This window comes from Pyrus communis, chromosome 4, assembly GCF_041283825.1.
Source record: "Pyrus communis isolate YQ-2024b chromosome 4, ASM4128382v1, whole genome shotgun sequence".
Taxonomy (NCBI): Eukaryota; Viridiplantae; Streptophyta; class Magnoliopsida; order Rosales; family Rosaceae; genus Pyrus; species Pyrus communis.
Genome location: NC_142568.1, coordinates 23,444,178 through 23,459,729, shown reverse-complemented (window position 1 = coordinate 23,459,729; position 15,552 = coordinate 23,444,178). Strand labels below are relative to the sequence as shown.

The following is a 15,552-nucleotide window of genomic DNA, read 5'->3' as shown; positions in this document are numbered from 1 at the left end:
CAAAAACAAACCACTATTCTGTTGAATCAATTCAATACTCCACGCACTGCCGCTAGGGTCGAACAACAAAACTAACCCAGTTATTCTACCTTCCATATTTCTCATGAATCTTTATGGGATTTTCAGTCTTTCGGAGCTCAACTCATCATAATAAAACGCAAAAAATGAGTGCTCCTCAAATTCTGAGCTTCCTCCATTGAAATTAGCTATGCAAGTTTCAAACTCTAAATAGAAAACAGAATCTCAGTGATATTTTCTGAGCAACCAAACAGGTCCTAACATTTTCCCCTCCGATTTAAAATTAACGAAGCAAGAACGAACAAAATTCAAGATGGGATTTGTGATCGTATAAATTATTGGGGTTTTTTTTTTCAAATTTTTTTTAATGAGGAAGTGGCATACTTGTAAAAAAGGAAAGTCTATTTCTAACGGGAGCGGCTGACGGAGTGGGGTTCCGTTAGGGGTGAGAGCTGGAAAAAAATATATTTCGTTTTGGACTTTTAATTCAGCCCATGTGTATTCAAGGTTTATAGGGCCTGATATATAATAGTTTTGTCCTTATCATGAAATATAAAGTCCTTTTGGTTAAATAATAGTATATGGTGATTTTTGGTTAAATTAAACTTAATCCAAGCCCTTTTCATTAAAGCTTCTTTATTAAAATTCTTATAAATCCGGGTATTCAATTATGATTTTAAAGAAGTTTATTGAATTAGAAATTGATTTTAAAGAATTTTAAAAAATTGAGGAATTAGAGGGAATTGGAGAGATTTCGTAATGTATTTTAAGTATCCACAAATCTCAGCTCTCCCCATGAGATTTCGAGGAAATTGAATCAAAATTTTATATGGAATCTCTATAAATCAATTAAACTCTATAAAAATCCATGAATTTATAATTCCGTTAGTTTTTCAAATTCCCGATTAAATGCACCTTAATGTTTTGGAAACTCTTATTTTATCTTTCCAGAGTAATGAGCTTAAGAATTCTGAAAAGAAAAAAATACACCTAGCGATTGAACGTTATGAGTCGCAGGGAGGAAAACTCAAACGATTTAAAAAGGTAATGAAAACCTGCAAATGCATTTGTGTATTGTGTTTCATTTATTATTAAAACCCATTACTAAAAGACAGGTCTTGACACACTTCATCTTAATCGTTCAATATATTTTCTTCAGCAGCTTCGGCTTAGAGGATGAGATGAATAGAGGTTTATATGGTTTGTCCTTGGGACGTTCTGGGCACTTTTCCAACCAGTGGAGACCTTTATCCCTACAATAGTTACAATATGCCACAATAAGACGTCCTTTGGAGGAACCACCAGGATGGGCACAACGGTTGGGGTTTTTGTAGAGTCGACGATCAAAAAGACCACAAACTACACCATAACCATCGCCAACAATCGTGCCCGGTGGGACACTATTCGAGTATGGGCAGGCGGAACTGAAGTGCTCATATTCCTTACGGCAAACTCTACAGTGCCGGAAATTATGCTTTTCTTGTTCTGTTTTTTCCTCGAGTTGGAGTTGAGCCTTTGAGTCTCCAGCGTCCTTTAGTAAACATTTTTGGTTTTCTATTTGTTAGTAGTTCCATTGTTAAATACACGAAGAAGAAGAAGAAGAAAACTTCCAAATCACACGTATAGAGTAAAAACCATAACCTAATTTTTCTTGCAACACAACACGTATACTATAGAGTTACAAACAACATGTATTGAGCCAATTACACAATTATTAAGTAGCAATTGAATTGAAATGAATTGTGACCTAAGGAGAGTAGATGCATGCATATATGTTCATTCGGGAGATATTGATAATTATTTATATTACTCAATTAATCAAATAAAAAGGATTCAAGGTAATCTTCCCAACACAAACCCTAAAACAAAAATCAAAAGCCATACCATTATGTCTCTAGATATGGAGGACTCCCTGTCGGGGTTTCTCCACTGTTGAGATTTGATGATGTGAGGAAAAGTTTGTCCTACATCGGTGAGGGACATGTCTTGCTATGGGCTTATATGGTCTTGGGCTACTTTCCATATGACCAATTGGTTTTATGGTGGAACCCTAATTTCATTATCCACGGATCCGGATCTTACACTATACTTGGATTTGGGTTTGGTTTCAGATTTGTACTTGGATTTGGCTTTGACTTTTGCCTTTGCGTCGTCAGAAGAGAAAAAGAGAGATTGCATGAGTAGGGCTAATGGAATTGCATTCTTTTCCAGACATTCAAGCCGTTTACTAACATTTCCAGAATCAAAACAAGATGGGGTCCACTTAAAATCAGGAATTGGATCCCTAAATCTCCTGAAATCAGATCCCCTAGATGGAGGTGGTATTTGGATTCCATGGAGAAGGTTCTTCCAGGAATCCAACTTTTATACCCAAACCGTATCTTCTACCTCCCCCTTCGTATCTGTGACTCTGTTTGCCCAGTCTGCCGACCCCCTTGCATGTTCACCAACTCAATCACGGTTCTAGATGAGGTACACTTAAAAATCAGGAATTGGATCCTTAAATCTCCCGGAATTGGATCCCCTAGATGGAGGTGGTATTTGGATTCCGGGAAGAAGGCTCTTCCAGGAATCCAACTTTTATACCCAAACTACCCCCGTATCTTTTACCTACCCCTTCGTATCTATGACTTTCATTGCCCAGTATGCCGACTCCCTTGCATGTTCACCAGCTCAATCACGGTTTTGGATGATTTTGTGCCGGGATGGGCTTGGAAGACTGAGTTGGTGGAATGAGTTGTCGTTGGCGAATAACGGATTTGAAACTCCTTCGATGCCGCATCTGCCAATTGAACGACTAACACCTGGAATTGAAGCTACAGTGGTCGTGGATCCATTGCTATGGTGGTTGAGGGGTATATTCCAGTGGCTGTGTGGTTGGAGAGAGATGGAGGGAGATGATAAGTAGATGGAAAAATAAGAGAGGGGAGCTGAAGATAGTTGGGGTGGGGCGGTGGCTATGGAGGCGTAAAGGGGTGGGGCGGTGGCTATGGAGGCGTAAAGGGGTGGAAGATGGAGACAGGGCAAGGAAAGACAGGGGTGGGTGGTGCGCATTGCAGCTTGACCTTCAAGATGAAGGTGTGGGAAAGATGGAGATGTGGGAAATGTGCAGCTGGACCTATTTATATATTTTTATATAGATGAATTTTATTATATAAATTTAACTAAGAAATTTAATTTAATTAATTAGTATGAAAATAATTTATTTATGTAAGGGAAATTTAGTAATCAACCTAGTTTTAATTCCGATTGAAGTGAATTAGTCAACAACTTATATAGACTCAACATCATTTATACTTCGATTCCAGGCAGTTTTAGTAAACAACTTCAACATGAATCTAATTCTGATTCCACCTCAATTCAATTCCTTATCAATCCAATTCCTCTCAATCTGATTACGGATTACTAAGCGTGCCCTTAGCGTTGTGGAGGTGAGACTGGATTTCGGTTTGGTTCTAGTTTTTGCTTCGTTTTTGGCCATGGCTTTCCGCAGAGAAAAGATTGCAGATCAGAGAGTCAGGAGAGGGGACAGAAAATGAGAGATTTTCACAAATTAGGGTTTTAGCGTTATTGTCAATGGTGATGTATAAAAAGGAAGAGGGCCGACTTCAATTTAATAGGAAGTAAATAAATTGCCTTTTTGTTTTCTTTTTTTATTTGTAAAGAAAACTGATTTTACAGCTGAAAGAAGTCAATACATTCGAAACCTTCCTCTCTTTTTTTTGTCGCAATTTTAGGGCTATTTTGAAAATGTGGATGGTTTTCACAATTTTCTCTCAAGCGAAAACCTTAATTCTACAATTTACTCTCTCACACCATCCTAACGCTGAAACCCTAATTCTGCAATCTCTCTACTTCATAATGCTAAAAACCCTACTTCTGCAATCTCTTTCTTTCTGTCTCACGACGCCATGGAAAAATTGAAAGCAAAATCCAATTCTTAAACCAAAAACAAATCCGCAACCAAACCCAAAATTTCAACTACTGCGTGAGGTCAGATCCTTGTATGGCTTTTTATTTTTGTTTTAGGATTAATTTGTGATGGTGAAGATATTATATGGAATTTTGGTTATAGGCTAATCGAATATTATAAATAATTAACATCTTCCAACTGAATATACATGCATCTATATACCATCCGTCAAACTCATTTCAATTCCAATTCTATTTAAATCAGTTGCTACTAAATAATATTTTTTTCCTTTCCTGGAGTGGAGTATTTCAAGCAAAGCAGGTGGCCTGCACGGCAATCGTATTGTTTGTAGAAGAAAGGTTAATTTGCGCAATTGGTTCAGTAAATGTTTTTTCGAACCCTATACATAGTATACATACTGTGTACCAACTCTGATATATATATATATATATATATATATATATATATATATATATATATGCGCAACAGTTTATTGAAAATGTCATAGTGCTTGTGCAGACCTATTCCCGATCGACCATCTCCATACTAGGCATGTTACATTCGTAGCAGAGCCCGACGACGAGAGAGAGAGAGAGAGAGAGAGAGAGAGAGAGAGAGAGAGAGAGAGAGAGAGAGAGAGAGAGAGAGATGGAGATGGCGAGGAAGAATTGTGGGGTTTTGATACGAGAGACGATGATCGGGATTGGGATTGGCAATCGCTATAACCCCCGAATCCCAATCCCAGGTCGTCTTCTTCATCATCACCGTACGGTCCAAACCCTAGCCCCCCCAAATTCAATGCCAACAACCACCGCAGCAGCAGTATCTGCCATTCCTTCCTCCAAGGCATCCGCCTCCTCCTTGGCCTCGCTCCCAGCCAGGGTCTCCGCCTCCGGTGCACTCCCGACCTCGGCCTTAGGCCCAGGCTCAAGTAAGTAGCCCCTCCCGCTCGCTCTTTCTCTCTCTCTCTCTCTCTCTTCCTGTTTTTATCATCTATCTGCCACTGACTGCGCTGCCGGCTGTTTCTACAGAACTTCTATTTCCGAGTCCCCAAGACATGATCATGTTGACGGAAAAGAAGGAATATAAGAGAGCAATTAAAGAAGTTAAAGGTAAACAACTACAGATTACTACCTAGTATTGCATTGGATTGAACACAACATGTATGATTTGGACTTGTTAGTTAATTACATTAAAATGAGGAAAAACAATCATGAAAAAAATGATCCATAATCTGATCAGAATTGCTTCCCAATTCCCACCCACAAGTGCATATTCAATTCAGTTGGAACTCGGATATTCCTCCCTTGCTGGCTGGCTTTCCAAAAGGACCGCCTTTGCATTTAACATGGACAAAAAACTTTCAAAACCTTTCTTGTTATTCTATGCAGCTTCTTATTTATTTTGTAGGTGGACGTTTGCCAGCAGTTTTCTACTTTACTGCAGCCGCTTGTCCAAATAGTAAGTTGTGATGCAAAACAATTTTATCAGTCAAGTTATTTCTTGTAAACTGCTCCTCTGCAACTTGTATTTGGGTGTACTATTCTTTTGCAGCCGTCACGTACTCAATTCCAATCGTTCGAAAGATCAGGGAGCATTTCCCACATGTAAAACTATATAAGGTTCTGATTACTGTTGAGGTATGGTGTCCTAATCTGCTAACTTGATTGGATCATTTGGGAACTATATTTTCATATTGTAAACTGTTTGTATCCCATCTTAAGATTAAGGTGAAAACAACATGTGGGTTCTAGTTTTTTGAATCTTAAATCTTAATAAATTACTAGACAAGTATTTAACTTTTGTTTTTCACTACCTGGCCATCTGGCAGTTGCTATACTGTTTGAAATTAAAGTATTTTACTTTGGTTTTTTTATAATGATTTCTTTATGAAAGCAATTTTTTTTTTTTCCCAACAGGATCGTATTATAATGTGAAGCTAGGAATTAGAAATAATGTTAAGAATATTTAAATTCATTTCACAAATTCTATGTAAAATGCTCCTCTGTACCAAAACAAAATTCAAATCTCTTTTGGTTTCATGGATAACTTGGCGAACAAAGGGAACTTCATTTTGGATTGCATGATAACATCAGTGTTGGTATTTGACAGTTTACTAACTCAATACCAAAATATGTGGGTGATAAGTTTACAAACTCTATCACACCTCTTTCACTTTGCACTCTCAAATAAAATTGGACAAAGAAAGAAATAGAGAAAGGAGGGAAGCAACAAGCTTTGGCAAAACACTTGGACTTTGATATATGAAAAAGGTTTACAAACTATTGGAATAAGAAAGCTTACAAGCTTCTTCACAATTGGAAGTGGGATGGGATGATTTACAATGCTTGAGAACTTGGGTATTTATAGGAAACCAAATGATTAAACTAAGATTATTTATTACCACACAAAACACATTAATTGCACCTAATAATTTTTATTCAACCATACCTAACATTGCCTAACTTTCAATGCCTAACTTTGACATTGATTTTCAACAATGGCTAGCACCAACTTGTTTTGAGTTGAATTTCCAACACACCTCCTCAAATCAAAACGCCTTCATTCCTAGCATTTCACGCAGTAGCCGGAATGTTTCAATTGGCAATGGCTTTGTGAAGATGTCTGCCACTTGTTCCTTGGTGTGACAGTAGACAAGTTCAATTGTCTTTTGCTTCACATGGTCCCTTAGAAAATGGAACCTGGTATCAATGTGCTTGCTCCTTCCATGTTGAACAGGATTCTTTGCAAGTTTGATTGCAGACACGTTATCTACGTGAATCACAGTCGATTCCACTTGTGGATGACACACTGACTTCAACAGATTTCTTAACCAAATTGCCTCACATACGGTTGAGGCTACAGCAACATACTCGGCTTCACATGATGACAAAGCAACAATTGATTGCTTCTTTGAAGTCCATGAGAAAGCTGTTGATCCTAGAAAAAACACATAGCCAGTTGTGCTTTTCCTTTCATCTTGGTCACCTCCCCAATCACTATCTGAATAACCAAATAATTTTGCATCTTCACCAAAATTATAAAATAGACCATAGTTTAGAGTACCTCTTATGTACCTCAAAATTCTCTTGGCGGCCAGCCAATGAGACTCCCTTGGTGTTTCCATGTATCGACTCACGAGTCCAACACCATAAACTATATCAGGTCTTGTGATTGTAAGGTACCTTAGGCTTCCAACGAGGCTTTTGTACACTGTTGAGTTTACAAACTCACCCTCTCCTCCTTTGGACAGCTTCAATCCAGTTGCGACTGGGGTATTGACAGTGTTGCACTTGTCCATATTGAACTTCTTCAATATGTCTCTCATGTACCTTTGTTGAGAGATGTAGATACCATCACTTTCTTGCTTCACTTCTATGCCAAGAAAGTATGACATTAATCCATTGTCAGTCATCTCGAATTCACTGAACATGGATTGCTTGAACTCATGGAACATTGCCTCATTGTTTCCTGTAAACAATAAATCATCTACATAGAGACAAATAATTAAGAACTCCCCTTTTTCACCATTCTTCATGTAAACTGAATGCTCGTATGGACATTTCTGAAATCCATTTTGGTGAAGGTAGTTGTCGATCCTTGAGTTCCAAGCTCGTGGTGCTTGCTTGAGGCCGTACAAAGCCTTCTTCAAACGATACACCTTATCTTCTTCTCCTTGTACTTGGAAGCCTTCCGGTTGTTCCACGTACACTTCTTCCTCAAGTACTCCATTAAGGAAGGCTGACTTGACATCTAGTTGATAAATTTTCCATTTATGATGTGCGGCAAGAGAGATTAGCAATCTTACCGTGTCAAGTCTCGCAACTGGAGCATAGACTTCATCATAGTCCACTCCATACTTCTGTTTGTAGCCCTTTGCTACAAGCCTTGATTTGTATCGATCCACACTCCCATCTGCAGTGCGTTTGATCTTGTAAACCCACTTGACACCAATAGCCTTCTGATTTGGTGGGAGCTTTGTCAGCTCCCAAGTGTCATTCTTCTCGATGGCATGGATCTCTTCTTCCATGGCTTTCTTCCAACAATCTTCTTCCACAGCTTCATTGAATGAGAAAGGCTCGTGGTCTGCATACAAGCAGAAAAGGTTGGTTTCTTCTTCTTCTTCTTGTCCATAAATCTCTGTGAGACTCCTTAACCTCACTGGAGTTGAGGAGCTGCTTTCCTCACTAGATGTAGGACCACTCCTTGCAATTCTGTGCACTGGAGTTGTTGTGATTGTTTGAGCAGGTTGTTGCTCAATCGGTGGTACAACTTCTGGTTCTTCAAAATCAGTGGAGACGATCTTCTCTTTACTGACTTCTTTGTTGTTCCACGTCCATGTCTCTTCCTCACTGAAGATGACATCTCTACTAACCACTAGTTTGCCAGTTAGTGGGTTGTAGAGCTTGTATGCCTTGGACTCTTCACTATAGCCCACAAACACACACTTCTCACCTCTATCATCAAGTTTCCTCCTCTTGGCTTCTGGAACTTGAGCATATGCAACACACCCAAAAATTCTTAGGTGTGTAACATTCGGCTTGTATCCACTCCAAGCCTCTTGTGGTGTCATCCTCTTGACACTCTTTGTTGGACATCGATTCAACAAATAAATCGAACAAGCTACAGCTTCTGCCCATAACTCTTTTGGCAAATTCTTCTCCTTAAGCATGGACCTTGTCATGTCAAGGATGGTTCGATTCTTTCTTTCGGCTATCCCATTTTGCTGTGGGGTATAGGCAGCAGTAAGTTGATGCCTAATTCCTTGCTCCTTGCAGTATGCTTGGAAAGCATTGGAGGTGTACTCTCCACCTCTATCTGATCTCACAGCCACAAGCTTGTGGTTACTTTCTGCCTCTGTGAGTGCCTTGAACTCCTTGAAAATTTTTAGGGCAGCTGACTTCTCCTTGAGAAAATAGACCCAAGTCTTTCTACTGAAATCATCAATGAAGGTAATAAAATACCTATTACCTCCATAAGACATGGGATCCAATGGACCACATATATCTGTGTGCACCAACTGCAGTGGTGCCTTTGCTCTCCATGTATCACCAACAGGGAACGATAGTCGTGCTTGCTTGCCAAGCACACAACCTTCACATACTTGGCGTGTGGCTTCAATCTGGGGTAGACCACGAACCATTCCTCCACTTGACAGCAACTTTAGGCCATTGAAATTAAGATGGCCAAATCGAAGATGCCATTTCCATGACTCATCTTCCATTACACCGATGTTGCAGCTTCCAATCTTTGTGTTCAAATTCAACGGAAACATCCGGTTCTTTGACATTCGAACACGTGCAATAAGCTTTCTCCTTGCATTCCTGAGAGTGAGAAGCATGTTCTCCATATGTATAATGTACCCTTTCTGGAGCAGTTGACCAATGCTCAAAATGTTGCTCTTCATACCTGGTATGTAGTAGGTATCGGAGATGTATTCTTCTCTTCCATCCTTCTGGATGATCTTGATCTTCCCTTTGCCTTCAACTGGCAACTTTGAGGAGTCACCAAGACTTACAGATCCATAGGCCCCTTTTTTGAGTTCGGCAAAAAACTCCTTCTTTCCACACATGTGATTGCTTGCACCAGAGTCCAAATACCAAACATCTTGTTGGCTACTGGAATCATGGTGTGCTAGTAAGACTGTAAGTTCTTCATCAGTATTTCCACTTGATTCTGCCATGTTGACATGCTCACCATTTTTATGTGAACATTCATTGGCATAATGTCCATATTGCTTACAGTTGTGACACTGGATATGCGCCTTTCCTCGAGTAGATCTCCACTCCTGAGACTGACCTTGATTTTGTGCATAGCCTCGACCTCTTCCTCGGGCTCGTCCTCGGCTACGGTTGGATGAGCTCCCACGACGTGAGTTCCACTGCCCACGACCTTTATTTGGTTTGTCAATATTCAACTTTGACTCCAAAGCTTGCTCTAGCGTTGTGGGGCTTGCATTCTTCTGAATGCGTTGCTCGTGAACTAGGAGGGATCCTAGTAGCTCTTCTGCGCTCATCACCTCCAAATCCTTGGATTCCTCAATGGCAGTCACCACATGCTCAAACTTAGATGTGAGTGACCGGAGTATCTTCTCCACAACTCGTACTTCATCGAGTCTCTCGCCATTTCTCCTCATCTGATTTACTATCACAATGAGCCTTGAGTGATAGTCGGAGATGCTCTCCCCTTCATTCATATGAGCAGTTTCAAAATCTGCTCGAAGTGATTGTAACCTCACTTTCTTGACTCGATCTACTCCTTTGTAGATTGTACTGAGTGTATCCCATACTTGCTTGCTCGTTGTTGCTTCTGCAACCTTCTCGAACGTTGAATCTTCCAAACCCTGGTATAGAAGATACAGCGCCTTTTGGTCCTTCTTTCGTAAGTCCTTGAGAGTGTTTCTTTGATCCGCAGTATATACGGCTTCTTGCTCGGCAGTGGGTACAACATACCCACTACTGACAACTTCCCATAGCTCCTGTGATCCAAACAATGCTTTGAATTGGATGCACCATCTTTCATAATTTTCTTTCTTCAATGTGGGAACTTGGAGTTGCACTAAGTTGGACGCCATAACTGCTGCACCTGCCAGAATGGTATTCTGGCTCTGATACCAATTGTTGGTATTTGACAGTTTACTAACTCAATACCAAAATATGTGGGTGATAAGTTTACAAACTCTATCACACCTCTTTCACTTTGCACTCTCAAATAAAATTGGACAAAGAAAGAAATAGAGAAAGGAGGGAAGCAACAAGCTTTGGCAAAACACTTGGACTTTGATATATGAAAAAGGTTTACAAACTATTGGAATAAGAAAGCTTACAAGCTTCTTCACAATTGGAAGTGGGATGGGATGATTTACAATGCTTGAGAACTTGGGTATTTATAGGAAACCAAATGATTAAACTAAGATTATTTATTACCACACAAAACACATTAATTGCACCTAATAATTTTTATTCAACCATACCTAACATTGCCTAACTTTCAATGCCTAACTTTGACATTGATTTTCAACAATGGCTAGCACCAACTTGTTTTGAGTTGAATTTCCAACAATCAGTAGTGCATAAGTTCAAAAACAAATTAATGAATAACAAGTGAAAATCATTGATTTAATATGACATGGAGGTATACAGTTCACCCACTAGAGTTCATATAAATATTAGACCAAAGATTGTAAAATTCTATGATTTTACCTTTTACTTTCCAAATATATATAAGGAAGAACTGTTGTAAATAGAATTTAGCAGTCCTTGATACTAAGAAGAAATAAGTTTTCTATCATAAATCAAGTTTCTTCTGAGTGTTTTTCTGGGCAGTTTGTGATCGCATCACAAATCACAATGCTTAATGCAACTAGGTGCATCTTTATCTCTTTTGCTTACCCTGTTCTATACATTGCCTTGGTAAAACATACATAAATATTGTCACACCTGATAAAGCAAATTTGCTGGAGTATCAATCTTTTATTTCGATACTCTAATTATCATTTGTCATGCAGTATGGTATATAGAAGGCTTATGGTATTATATCTTGTTATGCCCTTTAAATTATTGTCCTAACATTGTTTATTCTATTTATAGAGCGACTTGCGCCCAATAGCATATGATTTGGCTGTTTGCATTTTTGTAAGTGATTCTGTCCCTTTTGTTATCATTGCATGTTCGTAACATAATTAGTTCATTGATTGCTCATGTATGTAACCTTTGTGTTTTTATTATGATTAAAAAACTTGTGGTGTTTTCTTACCATCTGCTAATTGAAAGTTTAGAATAGCTATACTTGCTATACATATATATTTGTATTGGCTAATTAGGCCGTTAGATTAAGCTGAGTAAATAATTCAGCCTTGCTTTCATCTAAAAATTGCAAATTAATTTGATGACCTGTGCATTTTGCTGCAGCCAACATTCCTTTTCTATCAAAACGGGGTTAAGGTTGATGAGATTGTTGGTGCTTATGCTGATCCCGTGATGGATATGTGTGAAAAACTTTACAGGTAATTCTTTTCTTCATTTTTTTACATTTGTTTGTTTTTGCATATTTGTGAATGCAGTATCTCACTTGGTGCCTTTGGGGTTTTTGATGGTTCAGTTTAAGTTTACATCTATGTGATCACGCGCAGTATCTCACTTGTTTTGGATTTATATCTGTCTCTCCTATATATATATATATATATATAGTTAGTTAGTTAGTTACTAAACCCTATTATTGACCTTCCACATATGTGTACTTTCCAATAAAGATACATCAGGCCAGTTGAAACCCCTCAGCGGACGAGGTCATCCTGGAAGGGGAAAACGGATACTCAACAACTTGTCCTACAAGCTAAGAAAGATGAGAATGACGTAGTAGTTGCAGGAGGGTGGAAAGTGGGAGATGGTTCGATGTTCTTCCAATGGAAAGGTGGTGCGGTAGCTGTTGATAGTAGTGACGTACCTTCAGTTAGTGAAGTGATGAAGGATGTTGAATCTTTATGTACAGCACCAAGGGGTTTCAGTATGTGGTGTTTTGCGAAAGGACTATTTACAGCTAAGCCTGAGAAGAGAGTGGTATTTTCAAACATTAAAGATCCTGGGCTCAAGATTGGTTGGTTTCGTGAAGAAATGGAGGTGGAATAAGTTGGATGCACTTAAATTTATGAATTATATTATATGCTGTTGACATCATATATATGGTTCGGATGGGTGGGTTTATTTAAATTTGGACAAGTAAGTTGTACTAGTAGATGTTTGTGCTACGTTGACTCTTATTTGATTATATAATATTGAGCCTATCTTTGGTTTCCTTCTGGTACTAGCATTGTTATTATCTGCCAGTGCAACAATTTTTTGCCCATTTTATCATATGTTTACCAGCTGTGATTTGTCAGAACTGTTCTCCTAAACCCTAGAGGTTTAGAGAAAATGGGTGTCACCCACCGTTTGGTCTTTAATCTAACGGTAGGTGCTTATTTTTAAGTTGTACTTTATCTTATACCGCCGTTGGATTAAGATCGAACCCACCGTTTGGTCTTTGATCTAACTGTAGGTGCTCGTTTAACTTTTCTGTTGTACTTTTTATCTTTCACCGTTGGATTAAGATTGAACCCACCATTTGATCTTTTATCTAACAATAGTAAGTGACCACTATTTCCATCATTATGGTGGAACATGACTCGGGGAGATAGTAAAATGACTGATACTTAGTATAGTGAAAGCTATGGGTTCAATGTTAAATGCTCCATCATCATAGTGGATCTCAAGAAAACTGCCACATGCTTGATCGATGCATTATATTACTAAGGAATGAAAAATCAGTCAAAACTGTTTGGGGTTCATTCATATAGCAGAAACGGTACAAGAGTAACATAAAACTTTTCCAGAAGCCGATAATATATAGCACTCCAAAGTTGTCGTCTGTCTTGCACTCAGTAGTGCATGCACAAGTGTAACATGACGACTATTATCGAGTGCTATTACGTAAATAAGCAAACAAGTTGAGCGTTACACTCAATCGTGCATGCACGAGTGCAATATGACGACTATTATCGAGTGCTATTACGTAAATAAACAAACAAGTCGAGCGTTACATTTACTTACATAATTATCCAAATTCCAAACCAGGACACTAAGTGGTCTGGACCATAGTGTCAACAACCTCACATAACAAGATTCATAATCCTAATATAAATAAATACATTATTCCTAAGGCATGTTGGCATACAGCCATTCATCAGAAAACATCTCTCCTTCTTCCCCCTCAGCCATCTCACTACACAGCCATTCAAGCTTGGCATCATCATCTTGCAGCTTGGAAAATGTCTCTCTCTTCTCCTGAGATAAAAATAGCCCTTTTGCAAACCACCATAGCCTGTCACCGGGTTCTACCCCAGGTAAAGACTCAACTGCCTCCATCGCTTTAGGATATGACGATGCAACAAAACTAATCGGAAGTACCTCAACAAGTTGTGACGGATCCACTCCACCTTTTATAACTTGTCTTCTCCTTTTCTTCATCCCAGATGGACTAATTTACACACATTAAGCAAGTCATCAGACGATCGAGGATATTCAACATATATGATTCCATTAACAAATACACAAAATCAGCAAACAAAAAGTAACCAAGAGATTGACCACCAAAAAAAGAAAAAAGAAACCAAGAGATTGAAGGATTACTTGTAAACATTTGCGAGAGTCTTTAACAAGCTGTTGATAGAAGGTTTGGCAAGTTCATCAACCTTTTCCCCTTTTAGAAAGAAACGGAACGTTGGCTGCAGAAAAATGCACACATCAGCAAAGGAACACACACACGCACACACAAGGTTTCAAGAACAGACACGTGCGGTATAAAAAATACAAGGATCAAATCATTTACCGTCTTGTAAACTCCCACCCAGCACAATGAGGAACAACCTGCAGTCTATAGATAAAATATAGAACGTCAGGTTCACAAATTTAAAGGCATAATAAAAAGAAGTTATCGTATGATTCTTCTATGTGCAGCTACACGACGGATCATAATTTATATCATTAAGTAATCTTTTACCCATAACAGTTTAGCATGCTTGTTGCTCCTAGGAAAAGAATAAGGACTAGGGATCTAGACTATTCAGCTATTAGCACATAACGAGGAAGTAATCAGAGAATTGCTAAGTTAGCGAGCGTTTCGAATAACTATTAAAATGTTCAAAAATACAGGAACTAACTATTGAACTGAACTTAGACCCGTAACTAGATTCCGTACCTTGAAAAAGCAAACCCTAAATTTTGTAATGTGTGGGTAAAACACACACATGTAATTCAAGATTGGATCATCACTCGAGTAAGAGACTGCACAAGAAGAAACACCGATTATTATTGGGTTTAGGGTTTAAGGTTTACTTAATTGATTACAGTAAATTCAAAGGAAAATTAATAAAAATAACTTAAAAACTTTAAGTTTTAATGATAAGGACAAAATAAAGGGTAAATTGAATAGCACTAGGTTTGACTTTTGAATGAAAAAAATGTAGTTTTTCGTTAAAGTAAACAGTACCGGACTTTTCGTTAAAACTTCCTAAATTCAATTCATTGCACAAAAAAAATGAAAGGGAATTCGATCATTACAACTTACCAGAACTCGATCCCCGACGTTCGGTGAAGTAGAAAACCGCTGAAAGACTTTCATCTGTACCAATAAATTACCAGAAAACAAAATTATACCCTAAAACAAAACATTTTCAAAAAGAAATTACTAGTAAAATAATAGCATGCACACCTTCAACTTGTTTGAGTGCATCGTCATATTTGGGTGCGACATTCAAGAAGAAAACGTTGGGAGGAGGACGAGGAGCCGGATCTCGATCTCCATCTGGAAGTGGAACCGAGTGCTTGTGTCTCACAAAATGGAGGTTTGGGTTTGGGTGGTAGTTAAGGAGGGAACAAGGGTAGTAGACGGAGGAGGTGGCGGCAGCAGGGGCGGCGGCTAATTTCCAATTAATTGCCGTCTGTGGTGGGGAAGTTTTTGATGGTCTGGAGGAGTTTAGAGTTTGGACAGAATTAGAAAGGAGACGTGCGCAGAGCTGGTGCTTGTTGCGATTTCCCCCGACCAACTGCCGCGTCAAAACCCCCCCCGAAATTCATCCTCGCCAT

At 38.8% G+C, this 15,552-nt stretch overlaps 2 protein-coding genes across 5 annotated transcripts in view; one reads left to right on the top strand and one right to left on the bottom strand.

The window, feature by feature from the left end:
- LOC137722212 (uncharacterized) overlaps positions 1–12,733 on the top strand; it is a 34,990-nt gene extending 22,257 nt beyond the window's left edge. The window contains exons 2-10 of one of the 4 annotated variants that reach the window (XM_088693106.1): positions 4,236–4,290; positions 4,451–4,536; positions 4,581–4,862; positions 4,963–5,043; positions 5,342–5,392; positions 5,486–5,571; positions 11,521–11,565; positions 11,842–11,936; positions 12,183–12,733. In XM_088693106.1, the coding sequence (XP_088549232.1) occupies position 4,536; positions 4,581–4,862; positions 4,963–5,043; positions 5,342–5,392; positions 5,486–5,571; positions 11,521–11,565; positions 11,842–11,936; positions 12,183–12,558 (1,017 nt within the window). In that variant the 5' untranslated portion in view covers positions 4,236–4,290; positions 4,451–4,535 and the 3' untranslated portion in view covers positions 12,559–12,733. The other 3 variants (XM_088693104.1, XM_088693105.1, XM_088693103.1) reach the window with 3 other exon arrangements.
- Positions 12,734–13,497: 764 nt separating this feature from the next.
- Positions 13,498–15,552, bottom strand: LOC148697666 (uncharacterized). The gene is made up of 7 exons (XM_088691974.1): positions 15,473–15,552; positions 15,179–15,432; positions 15,035–15,088; positions 14,666–14,751; positions 14,297–14,341; positions 14,098–14,192; positions 13,498–13,945 (listed from the first exon to the last, which is right to left on the bottom strand). The coding sequence occupies exons 1-7, from the start codon at positions 15,550–15,552 to the stop codon at positions 13,624–13,626; spliced, it is 936 nt and encodes a 311-aa protein (XP_088548100.1). The 3' UTR covers positions 13,498–13,623.

What these genes read in the sequence shown, in the direction of transcription:
- LOC148697666 (XM_088691974.1), bottom strand. Translation starts at nt 15,552, where the DNA reads ATGGCGAGGATGAATTTCGGGGGGGGTTTTGACGCGGCAGTTGGTCGG. An exon ending in CAAGCACCAGCTCTGCGCAC is followed by an intron (nt 15,433 to 15,472) that starts GTCTCCTTTCTA and finishes AAACTCCTCCAG; the next exon opens with ACCATCAAAAACTTCCCCAC. An exon ending in GGGTGGGAGTTTACAAGACG is followed by an intron (nt 14,193 to 14,296) that starts GTAAATGATTTG and finishes ATTTTTCTGCAG; the next exon opens with CCAACGTTCCGTTTCTTTCT.